Consider the following 19,648-nt stretch of genomic DNA (forward strand, 5'->3'; position numbering starts at 1 on the left):
GTTCAGAAATACAAAAATTAATATCAATTTGTGGAGTTGAAATCAATGATTCATGGTAAGGGTCACTGTGGCGTATACGCAACTTTTTTGTGTGAGCAAAAAATTATGTCTATCGTTGACAAAATGTAGCCATTTAAACACGAAGTGCGAAGATATTCGAACTCCTAATTTTGCAAATATGGATTCAACTTTTGCCATTGTCAATATTATCAAATTGTCAGTTTGATCTGATTTGAGAAATAAACTCAAAAACGAACGATATCAGTTTTCAAATTTTAAATATGCAGCCATAATACTCAATTGTTGTTTTGCTTTCGCTTCGTTAAAGTAAGTCAATTCTATTGACTTGTCTTTGTCCAAATAAACTTCACTTGATTTATGGGGCACTTAACAAAAAAAAAATGGAATGAACTTGTGACCAGGCCTACCTGCTGATATGTATTCGGACCCGCTGATTCCGAATTTCAAATCCGTTTGGCCCGATCACCCTCCAGTTTTGAGCAAAATGCAAAAAACTCCCAAAAAAAGAAATAAAATACAAAAAAAAAAAATGCAGTCACAGCTCAAAACTGGAGGGTAACCCAGCCAAAACGGACTTGAAATTCGGATATCGGTAGGTAGGTCTTCTCCCATGTACATGCCACTTTTTTTTGTGGCCGGTGTAATTTTTAGGTAAAGTTAGGTTTCATCAGTGCTTTCGTTAAAAAAAAATGTTGATGCATGTCAACGAAAGTGATAGAAATGGAAAGTTACACAATTCTTTATAAAATTTTGTGTATCTTCTAAAATTTGCTGTGGAACATTCAGCTTACAGCCGTTAAGATTGTATATTTCTAAGATTATTTTATTATCCCCCCAAAAAATAAATAAGTTGTGATCAGTTTCTTTGTATAATGAAAAGTGGTTGGACCTTTTTATGTTCGGGTTTTGACTTTTTTTTAATCAAACCTTGCTATTTTTTTTAAATATTTTTTTTTGTGTAAATTGCTTGACTTGATATTTTTTTTGTAAAATCTATATTATAAATATTTAACTAACAAAAAATATAAAAATGTTAATAACTTTGTTTTAACGTGTATAATTTCGCATGATATTTGTTTTATGTTTTCTATTTTTTTTTAATTTAAAAAATCCTTACTAACACTGAAAAACGAATTCAAAAAAATTACCTTAATATAAAAAAAATACAAAATAAACAATGAAATATTTTTTTCAAAACATGCTCCACGAATTTTCAAAAACCACCATTACCATTATAACGAACAACAAAAAAATGTATAGTTTGTTCACAATTAACGTCTGCGCTTTGTTTGAATTTGGGATGTCTGAAAGGTGCAAATCAGATTAATCGTGGCCTTGTCTATAATGTAATGCGTTGGCCAATGGAATTATTCGATATCACACCTGTGGGTCGAATTGTTAATCGTTTTTCAAAAGATGTCGATTCTTTAGATAACACCTTGCCCGGCAGCATAAGATCATTGCTCATGACATTATTTGGGGTAAATACTTTTTTTTAGAAAAAATAATGTTTTTCTTCCTATACTTTTACTTTTTTTGATGTATGTATGTTTCCTAAAAAAAATTGAAGAATATATCCCATCATACATTTATACATAATACGCATAAAACCTTCACTAGAGATAATATTAAAGAAAAGAGTGCTTTCTTTTTTTTGTTAGATTTTAAATTTGTTTGCCATTACTTGATTTTTCTTATAATATACCTTAAAATATCTATAGAAGTAAGTACCTACTGTCTTATAATATCGATTGGGCTTGTTTGTTTTGTTTTATTTGTATAGATCTGTTGCACGTGATGAAATTTTTGAATCTTGAATGTTATTGTACAAAGCTATTTTTTAAGAAATATTCAAAAGGTTTATTTTTGAAATGCAACACTTTTATAGAAATTATGAACAAATAATGAGAGTAATATCTTTAAGTATACAAACCTTAAATCTGATTTACTCCTTAATGTTCACAAGGCTGTCTTTTCAAACGATCGCTGAATTGTTCTGAGAGTATTGTCTTTGAAAAATTAAGAAGATTTTTCTAGAATCATTCAAAATTTGTTTGTCTTAAAAATTTGGTATAATGACCATTTTTAATCTTGTTTATAATACAAAAAATAATAAATATTTTGCCTATAGACGCGTTTTACTAGTAAATTGTGGCAAACTCAGTGGATTAAAGAAATCCCAATGAAACGCTCTGCTCACCAATCGATTATGTACAAATAAACTGCTCGTTGAAAACAATATTTTCTGCTTAAAAGTTTCAAAATGTTGACAGTGGTACCAAAAAAAGTTAGCAGGCTTAATCATTGTGATCATTGGAATTCATTCGTTGTCAGTGGTAAAAACAGCATTTTTATATGACAAACATGATCAATGAGCACTTATGTACATGTGTCTCAGCACTATGAAACTTTGCTAATTTTATAGAGTGATCTTTTGATTTCTATGGTTGAAATGACGGATTACCTACTTACTTGCTCCCTCCAAGTTTGTGCTTCAAACTTGATTTCAAGTTAGATCGATATGCACAATGCACATACCTACATAGCTAAAGTGAAGAGTAATTTTGTGTTCTAATCCCTTAGAATGTTATTCGTTTCTTGTCATCCTCATATTAACTTATCATCAATTACGGCAATTTATTTGCCGTACAATTATTTGCTTTACTTTCATACTTTCGGGGAACAACATTTAAACAATTAAGTCAACTTAATCGATAGAATAGCAAATTTAATTTAGAGCCAATTTTTCAATCTTCTAATAAACAGTCAGTTAACTGTTCGACGAATAAAGTTGTTAGGCTCATAAACCATCAGATAAAAACATTGAATTTTTCAATCAATATTAATTTATTCTACAGAATAACAAAAAAAAATTGTCAAATTCAAAAATATTTAAAATTAAACGTCATGATTGTTTTTGTTTTCTTGTTTTCCACTGTATTTTTTTCAAAATTCTTTCAAAACAGCTTTGACAACTGACACAATATTTTTGTTGAGATTATTTCTTAGAATAATTTTTATTCGTCTCTGAAAGAAGCAGATAGTTTAATTCTTAGGAATAAGCAATATCTGCCTGTTGAAAAATTGATTTTTTCTCTATCCTTAGGAATAAGTACTAACTGACTGTTTAACTGACTATTGAAAAATTGGCCCTTAAAAGAGCTTTCGAGGATTTTCCGAGTCAGTATTTGTTCGTCTAACGTCTAATCAATTTTCCCTCTTCTCTTCTCCGATTTTATACTAATCGAATATTTAAGCTTTACATATGAACACTGTTTCTTCTCGATCAGGATTAAAAAGATAAAAGCACGAAATTTTATTTCGTGGCCAATGAACAGTGGCGCCATTCAGGGGCTATTAAATAGTAATTGTTTTGCTTTATTAAAATTTTCATTAATAAATTTACTTTTAGACGTTAATTTATTAATTAGACCGGGAAACCGACGAAGTTACGAATACCAGAGTTACGGGCGACAGAGTTACGAGCGTCAAAGTTACGCGAAACCGAAGTTACGAAAAACTAGAGTTACGAATTCTAAAGTTATGTTAAGCTATGACATGTGATTTTTGGGTTGGCAACAATTGCGAGGAACGATATGGGATTATGGAAATACAAACATGAGATTAACATTTTTCTCATTGGTCAGAACTAAATGAGTAAAGCGAAAATGGGTGTTATTTATTGTAAAATTTTGATTGGAAAGGTATAGATATACATAATATGGTTTTGTTTTTGTGAGAAGATCGCAAAAACGTTGAAATAGAAAAAAAAACATAAGTATACTTATGTAAGTTTGGGGGACATAATTGAAATTAACTTCTTATTTGTCCAACTAATATTGCACCTACGTATCGATATTCTCTTATTTATGTTTCCATAATTCCATATCGTTCCTCGCAATTATTGCCAACCCAAAAATCACATGTCATAGCTTAACATAACTTTAGAATTCGTAACTCTAGTTTTTCGTAACTTCGGTTTCGCGTAACTTTGACGCTCGTAACCTGTCGCCCGTAACTCTGTTATTCGTAACTCCGTTACCATTTCTATTCCAAAGGTTTTCCCAACGTTTAATGAGTTTATTTATTTATTCATATTTTATACCTACACGACCTGAAGAAGTCGGGAAAATCCGACAAAGCGTTAGGAAAAACTATAGAATAATTTGTTTTATTTGCATAGAGAAAATAGTTTACAAAATAGCGTCATTCAAAATCAATACAAAAATAGAATTCAATTTTATGCCGATTTACTACTTCAGTTATCGCTCTCGCAAAGGTTAAAATAAATAAAAAAATGTTTGTTGGGGAAAAATCTGTAAAGAGTTGTATTTGTTTATTCAGCTTCAGATAAGGTTGAAAATAAATTAAAAAAGTGAATTTTAAAGAGATCCATTGATCTTATTTTTTTCTTATCTTTCAAACGAAAAATCATAATATTTCTTCATAAGTTTACAATTCATTTATTTAATTTCATTGGTAGAAAAACAAAAACCAAACCAAAAATTCAAATAAAATAAAAAATTTCATTTACTAATTTCTCATGAAAAAAATCCAAAAGTCGGAATATTTCAAAAACAATAAATCATTCTTTAAGGTATGTGGTACTTCCACAAACATCAAGGTTAAAGTTCTTTAAAAGACATGATATTGCTTACTTGACGAATGCCTCGAGACATTCCATTTAACATTCATATTTACCAATCGTCATTGGAAAAGGTAAAAAAGAATTCCCATAAATGCACTTATGAGTAATGTCATTGGAGATTGAAAAATTTGTTATTTTATGCGGTTTCTAAAATAAATTTATGTTTATTTTCAAATTGAAAAAAAAATCTACAAAATACTCAGGAGTTGCATCGTATTTCGCCATTGTAACGCTCTACGTCGGATGCTTTGAAGCTTCGAAAAAAATTCACAACAACCTTCTGAAAGTAATTATGCGTGGTTCGCTGCCAAATTTCTTCGATATCACATCAGTTGGTCGTCTATTGAATAATTTTAGTGGCGATTTGGAAACAGTCGACGAAGGTGTTTCAGCGTCGTTGGATTCGTTTTTGACGTTTATATTTATGGTATAAAATATTATTATTATTTTTTATAATTTATTTTTGTCTATATTAAAATTGATGTACATATTTATTTAAATCTTTTTTAAGCATCCCGCAAATTATAACAAAATAAGCTTAGCTTAAATTATTATTATTTTTTTTTTTTCGTTTCCTAACATTTTTAATTGGCTTTGAGGTATTAGATATTTTTTTTTTATAAACAATAAAAAAAATTTCAATTTCTTCGAATAACCATAACACACAGAAAAAAAAACTATAAAACAACATTTTCTTTTTATATTTTATCTCTCTCTCCCTCTTTCTTAATTTTCTTCGAAAATCTGACAAAACACAAAAACAAAAATTTCATATTTTCCAAAACAAAATTATTTGAAAAAAAAAAAAAAAAATCATTCATAACTTCTACTATCAGCGCTTTGTAATTTTGGAGCCACAATAACTTTATCATTGGCAACTCTAAATGCATCGAGAAATATTTTGAGGCATTTATTTCGCTGCATACTTCAGGCACCGTCTGATTTTTTTGATACAACACCAAAAGGACGTATATTAGATAGATGCTCGAGTGATATATCAGTATTAGATCTTGTAATGCCATTTAATATGAAAATGTTTATATCCACAACCTACCAGGTATGTTATTTTTTTTTTTAGTATTGTGCACAATTGCTACAAAATGGGATCATTTTCGATGTTGTTAATGTTTTAAATATAATTTAATTTTTATGCAAAAAATATAAGTCATATTATTGTAGAAGTGATTTAATAAAAACATAGAAAATCGTAGAAAAAGATCGAAAAACATAGAAATTAGGAAGAACATATTAAAATATTAAACAAACATAGGACGAGTGTTAACAACATCGAAAATGAACCTTTTTAGAAGAAGCAGATTCAAAAAAAATTCACAAGAAATTAAAATCCAAAATACTCGAGTTTTTGTTAAATGTGTGCCTTTAGTATGCTTTTTGTTACTTTTACTTTATATTCTTTTTCAAAGTCCTACACTTTTTAATTAACAAACAAATTATTACTTAAGTTTTTTTGTATAGTATTTTTTTTTAAGTAGGTATTCATAAGATTATATTATAAGTTGTAGAAATAATGTAAACACTAAACACCCCCTTATTAATAGTAAATTTATATTAAAAATTATTTATATAATTTAAAGCACGCAAGTAAGTTATTAATTGTTTAATAAATATTTAAATATTTTTTTATTCAAATATTTTTTAAATCTACATAGTCCAGTTTTTTTTTTATTTAAGTAAGTAATATAAAACAAAATAGTACCTATCGAAAATAGTATTTAAATTTTAAAAGTAAATGCTTATATTTGTTTGATAATTTGATAAATGTAACCCTACACATCTGGCAACCCTTTTTTTTGTAAAAAAAAAGTATATACTTAAGGGCTAAAATATACATTATATCCTAGCTGACACTTTCTTCTATCCATCGAGTGCCAACTCTAAAATACGAGCAAGTACTTGGCAACCCTATTTAAATACTAAAAAATAATTGTTTTTAGTGTTTTTTTTGGGTTGCCATTTTTGTAGGCCTATGGCCTATTCGTGTGAAAATAAAGATACGAAAATGGTACACTGACGACCATTTTTGTAGAGAATACAAAGGGGCTGCCAACTTTTCAAAATGACTGTTTGAAAATGGATGTAAGAAACTTGAAACAATACAATTTTAAACACAAATATTTTATAATATTTTGCTAGCCCAATTATACTTTTCTAATACTTTTAGATATTGATCATTTGCAGTCAGAAAAAATCTATAACGTCACGTATTTGAGATACTGTAACTTCAAAAGCTTGACGTAATAGATTTTTTTCATTTAGAAAAAGTCTTTATAAGTACTATTTTTGGCAAACTGTCGATATTGGGTCGTTGGCAATAGATAGCCTTAACGGCAAATTTTAAATACTTTAAAAATATAACGAAATACAATGCGTTGCCCATATAATTAACAACTCTTAACTCACCTTTAACTCACGAGTTAATTTTACTATTGAATAAGATAAAACCTAACACGTATTTTGAAAACATTTAAGAAAATTCAAATAAATTTTAATATTTTAATTCGTCTAAGTTAAAAAGTTAAGCTTTACAAGTCGTATCAAATCTTACTTAAACCTTGGGTAATTTAAGTTAATTTCGCGGTTAGAAAGTCATATAAAACAGTTTGTTTTAACCATTTTTTTTGTTAAGGTTTGAATGAAAATCCACCACGTTTACTTATAAAAGATATTGTTTGATGAATAACCTTTATCTATTCATATTTTAACAAACAAAATATATCAATTATGTACAACTTTTTGTTCAATAGGTATTCTCTTTTCATTCATTGATTCATTCATAAACTACAAAATTTATTTGATTATAAAAACACCCAATGCCAACAACTATATAGGTACACAAAGATTAGTTTTGTTATTTTTTCAAATACATATGTAAAATTGTCAAGTTATGTACAATTACAACTGTTTAGCGATTTTTTGTTTGTGGTCCATTTTTATTTTCTATAAATAAAATAAATTTTTTTTTACTAATTCTCTAACCCATTCTACAAAAAAAAAAAACACAACTATAACAAACATTCAGTTATATTTTACTGTTTGGCTGCATTAGCCATTGAATTGGGATCCGTAATGAGTGCAAGTAGAATTTTTAGAAAACTATTTCAAAGAATTATACGAGCACCAAGTTGGTTCTTTGATATTATACCAAAGGGAAGAATTTTAGATCGTTTGGCAAATGATGTCTATTTTATAGACTCAATTTTACCACCTAATGTTAGAGGATATATATCACATACTTACAAGGTATGAAATTGGTAATGTCTATATGTTTGCTAACAATATTTAACTAAGCTTGTTTTGATTAACTTTGTTACTAATATTTAACAATTTAAGGCAAAGTTGTGAAATAATTTTATTTATTACAGTTTCTGTGGTTAAACTGAATGATTTAGTAACTTGTCCTAAACAAATAAATTATAACTAAAATTTACTTCATTTCCAAAAAATTTTCCTTACCTAGCAAATTTCAGTTAGTTATCCGACATTACATAATATCCTTAAAAATCCTTTAAAATCATCTTTAATAAAATAATTATATTGTATACAAGACTAGTAGTTTTCTCCGCAATCATATTTTTTAAGCTTTTCAATAACAACTAATATTTTGAAAAGAAGATTAAGCCTATCTTCAGACTCGAGTGGAGTCATTATTCATAGGTCTTAGGAATACATTGATATGATATATACCAGCTTTACATGTGTAGAGCAAAAATACTCTGATACTTTAAGATTTCGTACAAATCCAAAAAGCTCTCCGAAATTATTTTGTTATTGCAGTGCAGTAAATTTTTATTGGATCCTATTTTATAATTTTTGCATCAGAACTAACAAAAAAAAAACGAATAGATTGATTGTTTGATACTAAAGTTTTAAAAATTGCATTTTGCATGACGTGAAATCTAAAAAAAATGGTTTAATGTAGTAGAAGTAATAGTACAAAAATATAAATATTTCTTATAATTTTTGCAGCAATAACATGTTATGGAGCAGATATTGCATTGACAACTAGTTGCATACAAGCATCTATAGCTTTACATGCTTTGCTTTTAACAAGAATGATGAGAATACCAGTTGATTTTTTTGCAACAAATCCAACTGGAAGAATTCTAGCAAGATTTTCTAAAGATATTGAATCGATTGATGTAACAATACCAAACACAATTGAAAGTATTTTTTATTGTGCTTATGAGGTATGATTTGTTTTTGTTTGACTTGTCAAAAGGAAAAAAAAAGCATTTAGATAATAGAAAAGGCATGTCCCACATACAGATCCAATCATCTTGAAATTCGTCCATATTCAAAGATTTTTGGCATGTATAAAATTCATTAATTTATTTTTTTATCTGTGAAATTAGAACCATTTAAACCCAATTTAAGCCCGCCTTGTAGTATTCGACATAGGTCGCATTTTCTTGAGAATTATGTAAACTGTAAAGTAAAGCAATAGCTTTTCACGAAAACGGTCAAAAACCAACTCATTTGCACTAAAAAAAAAGTCCTAATTCTCAGTGAGTTTTTGTTGATTACCTTTTGTGTTAGATTTTTGGTTTTTTTTAATGAACGTCTGTTAAAACTGGTAATAAAAAATACATCGAATCAAGTAAGCATAAAATCCCTACTAATCACAAAAATGATTTGTTTATTTTTGTAACTGGATATATTTCAACTTTTCATTGGACAGAAATCATGTTTATGTTTCTTGCCTAACAATTTTTTTTTAACTAAGAGCTAATTTTTCACTACCCAGATAAACCACATATTTAAGGCAATAGGCAATGCTTCCATATTCTATGAGCCGTCCACTTTACTCTTTCTAATAATAATATCCTGCTGTCCTAGTCTTAATTAGGGTAGAAGGGGGAGCATTTGCCAGTGGGGTACCTTTGCCAGTCCAGGTTTTTTTCCAAACCAACAGAATATTAAATACCGAAAAATCATTTTCTGTTGCACATTTATGATTGAAAACTTTGCACAAAGTTTGACAGCTTTTGGCTGGACACGAAATAAATTAGACGCTTGCGTTAGTTTTTTAATGTTGAGAACCAAAATATGAAGGTACATAACCGTCGTAAATTGTAGGTATTTGTCGTGTTAAATTACTTTTTGATACAAATATCTTTTCAAAATTATGTGTACTATGCTGTGTAGAAGCGATTTTTTTACTGTTTAACTTATAAAAAAGTTATAAGTAAATTTTTGAAAGATTAGCTTGTGGGGTGCATTTGCCATTTGTTTTTGGGTAGGTTTTGCTCTGGCAAATGCACCCCATGGGGTACATTTGCCAGAAGCGAGCTTCCTCAAAAGAGGATGGCAGAATCCTTAAAAATCAGTCCCTTCTTCGTATTTTCAGCTAAAAAGAAGTTTTGTTTATGATTATAGGTTTTATTTGTATTAACTTTGATATTTAGGTAACTGGCAATCCCTCCCCACCCCCGTGGCAAAGCCTCCCACCTGGGGAGGCTTTGCCACATCACTTTTCGTTTTTTTGAATAAATTATTAAAAATAGAAATAATTAATATAGCAAAATGAAAAAAATATTTTAGTGAAGATAATAAAGTCAATAATAATATCAGATATAAAAAAATTAAAAGAAACGTAAAAACTTTGCGTTAAGTCAATTTTCCTAAATCCTGGCAAATCCTCCCCCTTCTACCCTACCTTACTTTTTATGGTGCAAATATTCCTCCCGCTTGATTCCTTTTTCCTAGCCCAGTTTTTGATTTAATTTTAAGAAATTAATATAATTGAGTATCTTTTTCAGTGTAACTAACTCTAAATTAATAGCAATTTATTAAACTTTTAAACACTTTATTTCTCGAAAAAAAAAACCTTAAACAAATTTTCTAATTTACTCTAAATTTTCTACTTACTCTAAGACTTTTTGGCAGACATTTTAAGCTTGCTTATTCTTCAGCCTTATCCAAAAATAAAGCTCCGATATACCGAAATTTACACTAAACAACAGAGAAACAATTTGCTTTTGCTATTTCTAATGTTAGCGTACAAGACGACAATTTTTGTAGAATGGGTTTTTTATATTATTAATTTAGTATCAAATTATTTATTTTGAGAAAGCATATAATCCAATACAATTACTATTTTAAATTCAAGCTGACAAACTAAGAGTTTTTTAGTGGGAATTATGTACGTAAAGCAAAGTAAAGTTTTATGCACGAGAAATATATTAATTACTTTTAATTCATCATTTTAATTTTAAACAAGCCCAATGATGCAGCACAATACATTTTGCACCACAGCACTGTCATAAAACTCACTTCGTAATATAAATCGATGCAACAAACACCGTATTCATACACTGTTAAGTTAAAGCTGCTTTTAACGTCTTATTCAAAGAAAATAAGTAATCTGATCATTCCCATTTAAAAGCACAATTGCACATGCACCAGCACATAGCGTACTTTCGCACGAAAATAAGAAGCTCACATTTTAGAAAAATTCTATTAATATTAATTCCCGCTGTGATTAAAGACCAAATGATAGAAATCGTTGGACATCTCATTTATTTGAATTTTTCGTTAAGTTTTTTTTGTATCAATTGTTTGACGTTTTACAACAAATTCATAATAAGGGATGTGTTCGTTTGGTTTTCACTTAATCGGCCACTTAATTTCGTTCAATTTTGGTGAAATCATTTCAATTCATTTCATTGTAGATTTTACTTGACGATTTATAACGAAATTTTCTCATCTAACTTTAAAACAAACTGTTTTAAGTCACAGAGTCAACGTATTTTTCAATGACATGTCAGTTACATATTTTTAAAATTGTTGTTGTATTTTGTGCATTATACACAAGTTTTTTCTTGCATTTGAATTGCAACAATTTCTCACAAAAAAAAACCCATATTGGCATCAAAATTTAGTTTTCGTTAAATATATTTTTGGGTTCATAAAATTTATTTCTTTTTATTTATTCAAATTTGTATGCTTTCTCAGGTAATTTATATTATTTACTATTTTTTTTTTTAATATCAAACATAAGAACAAAAAAACACAAAATAATTTTTCCAGCAATTACGTCATTCGGAGCGGATATATCACCATATCTAGGTGCTCTCAGAGCAAGTATTGCTCTACATAAAATTTTATTACGAAGAATCATGAGAGTACCAACGGCATTTTTCGATACAAATCCAACAGGAAGAATTCTAGCAAGATTTTCAAAAGATACTGAATCTGTAGATACAACACTACCACAAATTATAAGTGATTGTCTTTATTGTGCTTATGAGGTATGATTATAAAAAAGGGATATTTATAAAATGTTTCTATTTTTCCAATTTTTAAATCTTACAAAAATATATTTAGCGAATTTTTTGTTTCTAAGATCTTAAATGCTGAGAATTTTCTTTTAATAGATGAATCAATTTCAGGATCTAAGATCTTAAAAACATGAACTCGCTAATTAGTGGAAACACAACTTTTTTTTTTTTAAGGAGAAGAAAAATTAAAAAAAAAATATATTTCTGTCCAAGAGACTATGTAAAGTACCTATATTGATCTGAGTTAAAAACAAATGTCATTACAACTTTCATTACTTCGTTATTTCTCTTTAAAAATTCTAACCAAATATGTATCTAATAACTTATTAGACTTGTTTGTCCAACTTCAGCAAGTTAATGAACTTTTCTAATAATCTTTACTCAAAATTAAACTCTTAAAGCAAAAAAAAAATATAAAAACGATTTTCATTAAGTATTTGTGTTTTAAAAAGTAGTTTTGAAATAAATAGCATTTACAAACAAAAAATTCGTGAACTTATATTTGTATCTAGAGAACTTCCCGCATTCTATTCTGTAAATTAGTCTTGGTCAATTTTGTTTGTACTGCATTTAAATTATGTACACATGTGCAATATGTACATAATATACTAAATCAAATACTATTCCTGAACTTTTAAAGTTTATCTCAGCATTTTTTTTCATCTAATATGTGTTAAAAGCTGTCAAGTATGTAGTAACATTGTTGTTAGCATTGTTCTTATTATTCTTAATTCTTTTAAGAGCTAATCCTGTGATTTTTTAGTCGATTCATCTCCAAAGTTATGTAAGCTAAAAATTTGAACTATCTTCCTGTCTTTAAACAAATGTTCTCTTCTCACATTTTTTATATCGGTTTACACCAAGTCAGGCAGTTTAAAAGTTTATTAGGAACTCATTTATTTATTTTGTTAATAAAATAAAATGAGAATTAGACTTCGTTAAAAAAAATTCTGTTTTGGGTTTGTGACTAATAACATAATAATTTCATCTTTTAGCTCGATGAGTTAGGAGGGCCCTAAAAATCGACCACTTTGATGCGCCCTACCGCCACTCCTGCCAGGTTACCGAAGGGAAGACCTGTGGTTTTTTGATACACTAATTGAGTCTAAGACCACCATGGCAATTTTTTTCTTTAGCTCGATGAGTTGAAGGGTGCCTAAAAAATGCACCCGATTTCACGCTGCTACGCCAATCCTGCCAGGATGCGGACGGGAAGACCTCTGGTTTTCGAAGTTACTCAGAGTCATCTTTTACTACAAAAGTGAATTTTTCTTTAGCTCGATGAGTTGAGCGTTTCTGCAGCCGCCGCCCGCTCTATAATAACATAATAAGAAAATAGAAATATATTTCTTAATTGACAAATAAACTCATTTTTTCCAAAAAAAGTAAAAAAAAGAAAATAATTAAAACATTTTCCATTTTCCTGATGCTCTTTTGCTAGAGATCGTATTAAAAACCGAAAAATAATGATTTAACTATTTTTCCTGATCTCATCCTACACATTACGATCGACGTTGCCAATCGAAAATATTAAATACCGAAGAGGCAAAAATGGTGTATATTTTGATTTGATTCATGTTCCAAATTATTATTTTACCAGATCTTAAAACAACAACTTTAAAATGAAGAAAAATTAAACCAAGGGAACTTTTCAACTATGTAATATGTTTATTTACGTCATCATTTTTTTTTCGTTACTTCACACTTAATCAAAGCGAGATTACTAGTTCACCGGCATTTTGCTTTGTAAATCATAAATTTTCTTGCTAATTTGGTCATAACTGTAGCACACATTTTTTTACTACAAAAAAAGACGAAACCTTTCCAGGCATTTGGCAAACCTTAACTCAACCTCAAGAGTTTTACTTTAGTTAACAATACTTATTTAATGCGAAAAAAACCTAGATCAGCCATCTGAACTTAGCACCAATCGGGAGGAGTTAGTAGTTGTAGTGAAAATTATGGAAATGACCAAAAACAATTAATTTTTGACATCATTGACTTCAAATGATTGTCCTTCCTGGAAGCTATGGCTTCTTTCATTTATAAGAAGTGCACCCTTTTCCCAGTGGATAATTATTTTCCAATAGATAAAGTTCGTACTGCAATCGAAAATTTTCAAACATAACTTTTATAGTTTTTCAGGCTCGAAAAAAATATGAAAAACCCTTAGTTTTTTGTAAAAAAAAAAAGAATCTGTATACCTTTCTCATAAAGAATTGCGCGATAGAGATACAAATCTTTTACTTTTGTATTGTACTTTTTAGTAAAGAGTGTACAATGTAGTTAAAGGTATAGGTATAGTTACTCTAATAGGGGTATTCATGCAATGATGTAAAGCATTATGTAACTTTACCATTTGGTAAACGAACTTTCAAAATTTGTATCGGATATGATTTACCAAAATTTATTAAAATGGTGTAATAAACTAAGCCAGAGGTCATCCTGACTTGTTGCACATTTCCTATTCTATCGACACTAATATTGAAATGTCAAAAGTCTTAAACGTATAGATCATCTATTTATAATACAATAATTTTAAATTTTAAGCTAATATTAAAAATGAAAGTCCTTATTTCGTAAATATAAAATTTTTGTATAATTTACTTATCTTTATAGGAATAAGTTTAAGTTTATCTTAACATTTTTACCAAGCATGTTGTGTTTAAGTATTTTATTTGTTTCAATTTAAAATCAATTATTAGAATGAATTGTAAATCTGTAGTAAACATAACTTTAAGAAATTAATTCTTCAGTTTTAACAAAACAAAAACTTTGTCTTAAAACGTCAGGAAATATTAAAATATTTCTTTCATATTCTCTTTACTAACCACCAAGATTTTTGACTTGATAAAAGTGCTCCTAACTCCTAAATATTCAAAAAGTATTGTTAAAATGTTTTTTTTTCTTCAAATTTGCGAATTTCAAGTTTGAGCTTAAGAAAAGTTCTTTAAAAAAAAAATACAAAGAAATTTTGCTAGTTAGGAGCAATATTGTAAGAGTCACTAGCATCCAAGTGAATAACTTAAAATAAAAGTAGTTTTAAAAACTAAAGTAATTACCATCAAAACCTGATTTTCTTCTCATGTTCTGGTGTTGTAATACTTAAAACAATAAAAATCTTCTCACATTTCTTTCTTTCTTAATACTTCTAATTTCTTATTATTTTCTTTTTCACTTTCTTTAAAAATCAAGTAATGGCAATAAAACTAATTATTATCTTCTCTCCTCCATACATCTTCCATTATCACACATCATCTCTCTTTTTCCTGAAAATATGTTTTTTTTACAATTTTTTTAAAAACATATTTTAATCGAATTTATTTTCTTTTTATTCCTTTTTTCATAAATATTTTTAAAAAATAATAAAAAAAAAATAGGTTTTGGCTACTGTTGTTGTTATTTGTATATCAACACCAATATTTTTGGTCGCAATTATACCAATTGCATTGATTTACTATTTCGCTCAACGATTCTATGTGGCTACCTCAAGACAATTGATGCGTTTAGAATCAGTAACAAGATCACCGATTTATTCGCATTTTAGTGAAACTGTTACAGGAGTTACTACAATTCGTGCTTATGATGTTGGACAGAGGTAAGAATACATTTCTTATTAAAATTTACAAAAATCCTTACCTTTTTTCTTATTTTAGATTTGTCGATGAATCCGATAACCGCGTCGATTTGAATCAATTATGCAAATACCCAAGTGTCATTGCCAATCGTTGGTTGGCCATTCGCTTGGAAATGATTGGTAATTTGATTATTCTCTTTGCCTCACTCTTTGCCGTGTTGGGTGGTCAAACCAATGCCGCCTTGGTGGGTTTGTCTGTCAGTTATTCACTTCAAATCACCCAAACTCTCAATTGGTTGGTGAGAATGACATCGGACATTGAAACGAATATCGTTGCCGTTGAACGTATTAAGGAGTATGGTGAAACCAAACAGGAAGCTCCATGGGTTATTGATAATGTTAAGACCCCACAAGGCTGGCCACAAGAAGGTCGTGTTGTGTTTGAGGACTATAAGGTTCGTTATAGGGAAGGATTGGATCTTGTATTGAGAGGTGTTAGCTTTGATATCCGTGGTGGAGAGAAAGTTGGTATTGTTGGACGTACTGGAGCTGGTAAATCCAGTCTTACATTGTCTCTATTCAGGTAAGTTTATACACTTTAATACAAAATTCATACATTAAACAATTTTTTTCTTTTTTTGTTATAGAATCATTGAAGCAGCTGGTGGACGTATTCTTATCGATGGTGTCGATATCGCAACACTTGGTCTCCATATGCTGCGTTCACGTCTAACAATTATCCCACAAGATCCTGTTTTGTTCTCAGGAACTCTGCGTATGAATTTGGATCCATTCCAAAAGAATTCGGATGATGAAATTTGGACAGCTTTAGAATTGTCTCATTTGAAAACGTTTGTTAAGGGAATGACAGCTGGTTTGAATCATGAAATCAGTGAAGGTGGTGAGAATCTATCGGTCGGACAGAGGCAATTAGTGTGTTTGGCTCGTGCATTATTGAGGAAGACCAAGGTTTTGGTATTGGATGAAGCAACAGCTGCTGTAGATTTGGAAACTGATGATCTGATTCAGGTGAGTTGTGTTTTAATAGTTTTGACTTAAAGAGCTCTCCCAATGTATTTTCTATAAAATTACTACTTGAATACTTTTTTAATTTATAAGTTCTTTCAAATATGAAACTGAATTCAATTATCTGAACTACGTCGCACGTAATTGCTCTTGCAGTTAACTTCAAGGTTATAAGCATAGTCGGTATATGATTTTTAAAGAAATTTGGTTTGCTACCCAAAAACTGCCCACTAAGATTTTATCAAATTTTTGGTTGAGGTACTAGGCATTCGATTTTCGGCAAGTGAAAGTGAGAGTTGCATATAGTAGAAAACCTATGGAATCCTCTGGCTATTTGCATAAATGAAAAAATTTAATTTTTTGATGAAAAAATAATCAATATTTTAGAGAATAGCCAATTTGAATTATGAGGTAATCTTAAAAGATGTATCAGTTTGAAATAAAATTGGTCTTAAAAACTTTAAGACCCTTGCTTCAATTTTGTTTAAGTACTCTAATAGGACCATTTTAATCGAAGATACGACCACTTGAAAAACCCCCTAAAAAAATGGATTCTATCCTTTAATTGTTTCCAATAGAAACTTACTTAATTCCTTTTAGAGCTCTGAATGGTTTGATTTGACAACGTGCTTTAAGTTTTAACCTAACATCACCGGTTTGATAAATTATAACAATTCTTTTGATTTCAAAAACAAAAAAACAATTATTAATTTCTTTCTCGTCGAATTCAAGATACCTCGAATTGACGATTGCTCAAATGTAAATTCTGAGGTTAGCAATAATGTGTGATAACACATGTTGGTATACTCGCCCTTCATTAATACGAAATTGCAAAAATTTGAAGGACATACAAAAAGCCAGAAATTCTTGCAGAAATTTTGAAAATTATCGCATGCTTGTATTCAGCTAAAATTTATTCAAATAGCTTCGCATAGTTGATGATTTGAGACCCGCATTTATTTCATCGGCACGGTCGTGCACGAGTGTTTCGAATGCGCTATTATGTTGCATTTCTGTTTTTTTTTCGGTTGTTCTAAGGTTTAACGATGAATTCAGCATCCTTTTTGCAACATGGTAAATATCACAGAAATGATAATTATAACAAGACCATCTGGCATTGGCTGGACTTACATACAACGCCATCTTCATTTGTTTCTGTGTTTTGTTTCGGCTATATCTCATTGATGGTATTGTAACGGATTTAAATTTGCCCAAATCATACCTATTCTCAAAAAAAAAAAAAGAAAATAGTCCTCCAAAAGTCTTTCCATACAAAATACATGCTTATATTTTTTAGAACTCCCAAACTAATCAATTGAATATACAAAAAATATAAACCTAATTTATTATTTTTTTTTTTATTTCAGAAAACAATTCGATCTGAATTCAAGGACTGCACAGTCCTTACCATTGCCCATCGTTTGAATACAATTCTCGATTCTGACAAGGTAATTGTCTTGGACCGAGGTGAAATTATAGAATTCGATTCACCAGCATCATTGCTTGAAGATAAAAACTCAGCTTTCCATAGCATGGCAAAGGATGCAAATTTGGCGTAGAAAAAAACAAAAAACTTAAACTTACTTACTTAAAAAAAAACTCAAGGAAATTAATTTCTACTACACCTTTTTGAATTAAAACAAAAAAAAAAAAATCGAATTTTTATTAGCAATATATTATGGTGAGAAAAAAATATCTGCGATAAAAAACAACAATTTACTTAAGATTTATACAATTACATACAAACAAAACAAAACAAAACAAATATGCAATCCAAACTCTAGTTCAATTGAAAGTTTTTCCCATTATTAACCCTCCAAAATAAGTTTTTTTTTCTTGTTTTGTTTTTTAATTTATTACTAATTAGCTCCAATTTTTTGTAAAAAAAAAATGTTAATATTTGTATCCGTTGTTTTTTTTTTTAATTTTTCAAATTATTTCTGTTTTTATAATATTTTTTTAATCTAATGTGTACTTACAAAACAAACAAACAGAACATCAAAAAAATTACTTAATTATAAAAAAAATACTTAATTTTTTTAATACATACATACATAGTTGTTTTTTTTTTTTTAAATAGAACTAAGAACTAATTATTGTAATCTTGTAATTTTTATATAATGTATAAATACATCAATGATTTATATTTGTATTTACTTAATATACAAAAACTTACTACAGTAAAAAAAAAATAAAATTAGAAAACTGCCTTAAGAACTTAAAAAATAGAAACGAAGAAGTTAAAAAATTAAAAATAAATTTTAATTTCTTTTTTTTTTTAATTAAGTCTTGTATAAAATGTTGTGTGAAGTGCCTACTATCTCTGTCTTTCTGCTACTTCCGCAGATGTTAACTCTTAGCCAGTTGTGTTGACAAAATAAACACAAAATGTAAATTGTCTTTAATGAATTTATTTTTTTAAACAAAATCAATCTAAATGTTTTCATAGCAAAAAAGTGGCATTATGCGAGATTAACTTAATTTTTTTTTGTTATATTTTGTCTTTAAAAATAAAAAATATATATTTTATATTGTATTTTTTTTTTTTCACTTTTAGAAAATAGGTTAAACACAAAAATTGAAATAAAGAAAGATCACATTTAGAGATTCGGTGGTACCTCAAACTAATATTTAAGCAAATCAAAAATTGTGTAACAAAAAAAATTAATAAAATGCAAATTCTTTTAAAAAATATTTGTTTCTTTTAAAATTTACACAAATGCAAATTTGTTTGATATTTGATTACTAACAATAAGCACGTGGAATTTTGTATAAAATTGTTTAACAAATTAATAAAAAATCTATTATTTTACAATAATCAAAATTCAATCATAGTGTTTTTTATTAAATTTAAATGGATTCAAATAAAAAAAAAACAAACGACAGGGTGGGTTAAAAAAAAATCGAATATTTTTTTTTGATTTTATACTCCGAAAAATCGATTGCTACCCACCTCCAGAACATACTCACCAAATATGAGCTCTTAATATTAGTGAACAGTTAGAATATTCACGTTCAGAAATGTTTAAAGCATTGATTGTGCTTCTAGATTTTTAAAATTTATGACATAGCCTT

At 28.5% G+C, this 19,648-nt stretch overlaps 1 protein-coding gene across 7 annotated transcripts in view; it reads left to right on the forward strand.

Moving 5' to 3' along the window:
- The window catches only part of LOC129916788 (multidrug resistance-associated protein 1), a 49,449-nt gene extending 30,000 nt beyond the window's left edge, over nt 1–19,449 (forward strand). For 2 of the 7 annotated variants that reach the window (XM_055996943.1, XM_055996935.1), the window contains exons 13-16: nt 15,351–15,568; nt 15,627–16,130; nt 16,195–16,576; nt 17,941–19,449. In XM_055996943.1, the coding sequence (XP_055852918.1) occupies nt 15,351–15,568; nt 15,627–16,130; nt 16,195–16,576; nt 17,941–18,132 (1,296 nt within the window). In that variant the 3' untranslated portion in view covers nt 18,133–19,449. Of the gene's footprint in view, nt 1–1,281; nt 1,503–4,872; nt 5,097–5,505; nt 5,727–7,709; nt 7,931–11,719; nt 11,941–15,350; nt 15,569–15,626; nt 16,131–16,194; nt 16,577–17,940 lie in introns of all 7 variants that reach the window. The other 5 variants (XM_055996978.1, XM_055996927.1, XM_055996970.1 and 2 more) reach the window with 5 other exon arrangements.
- Nucleotides 19,450–19,648: the final 199 nt, after the last annotated feature.

This window comes from Episyrphus balteatus, chromosome 1 (assembly GCF_945859705.1).
Source record: "Episyrphus balteatus chromosome 1, idEpiBalt1.1, whole genome shotgun sequence".
Classification (NCBI taxonomy): domain Eukaryota; kingdom Metazoa; phylum Arthropoda; class Insecta; order Diptera; family Syrphidae; genus Episyrphus; species Episyrphus balteatus.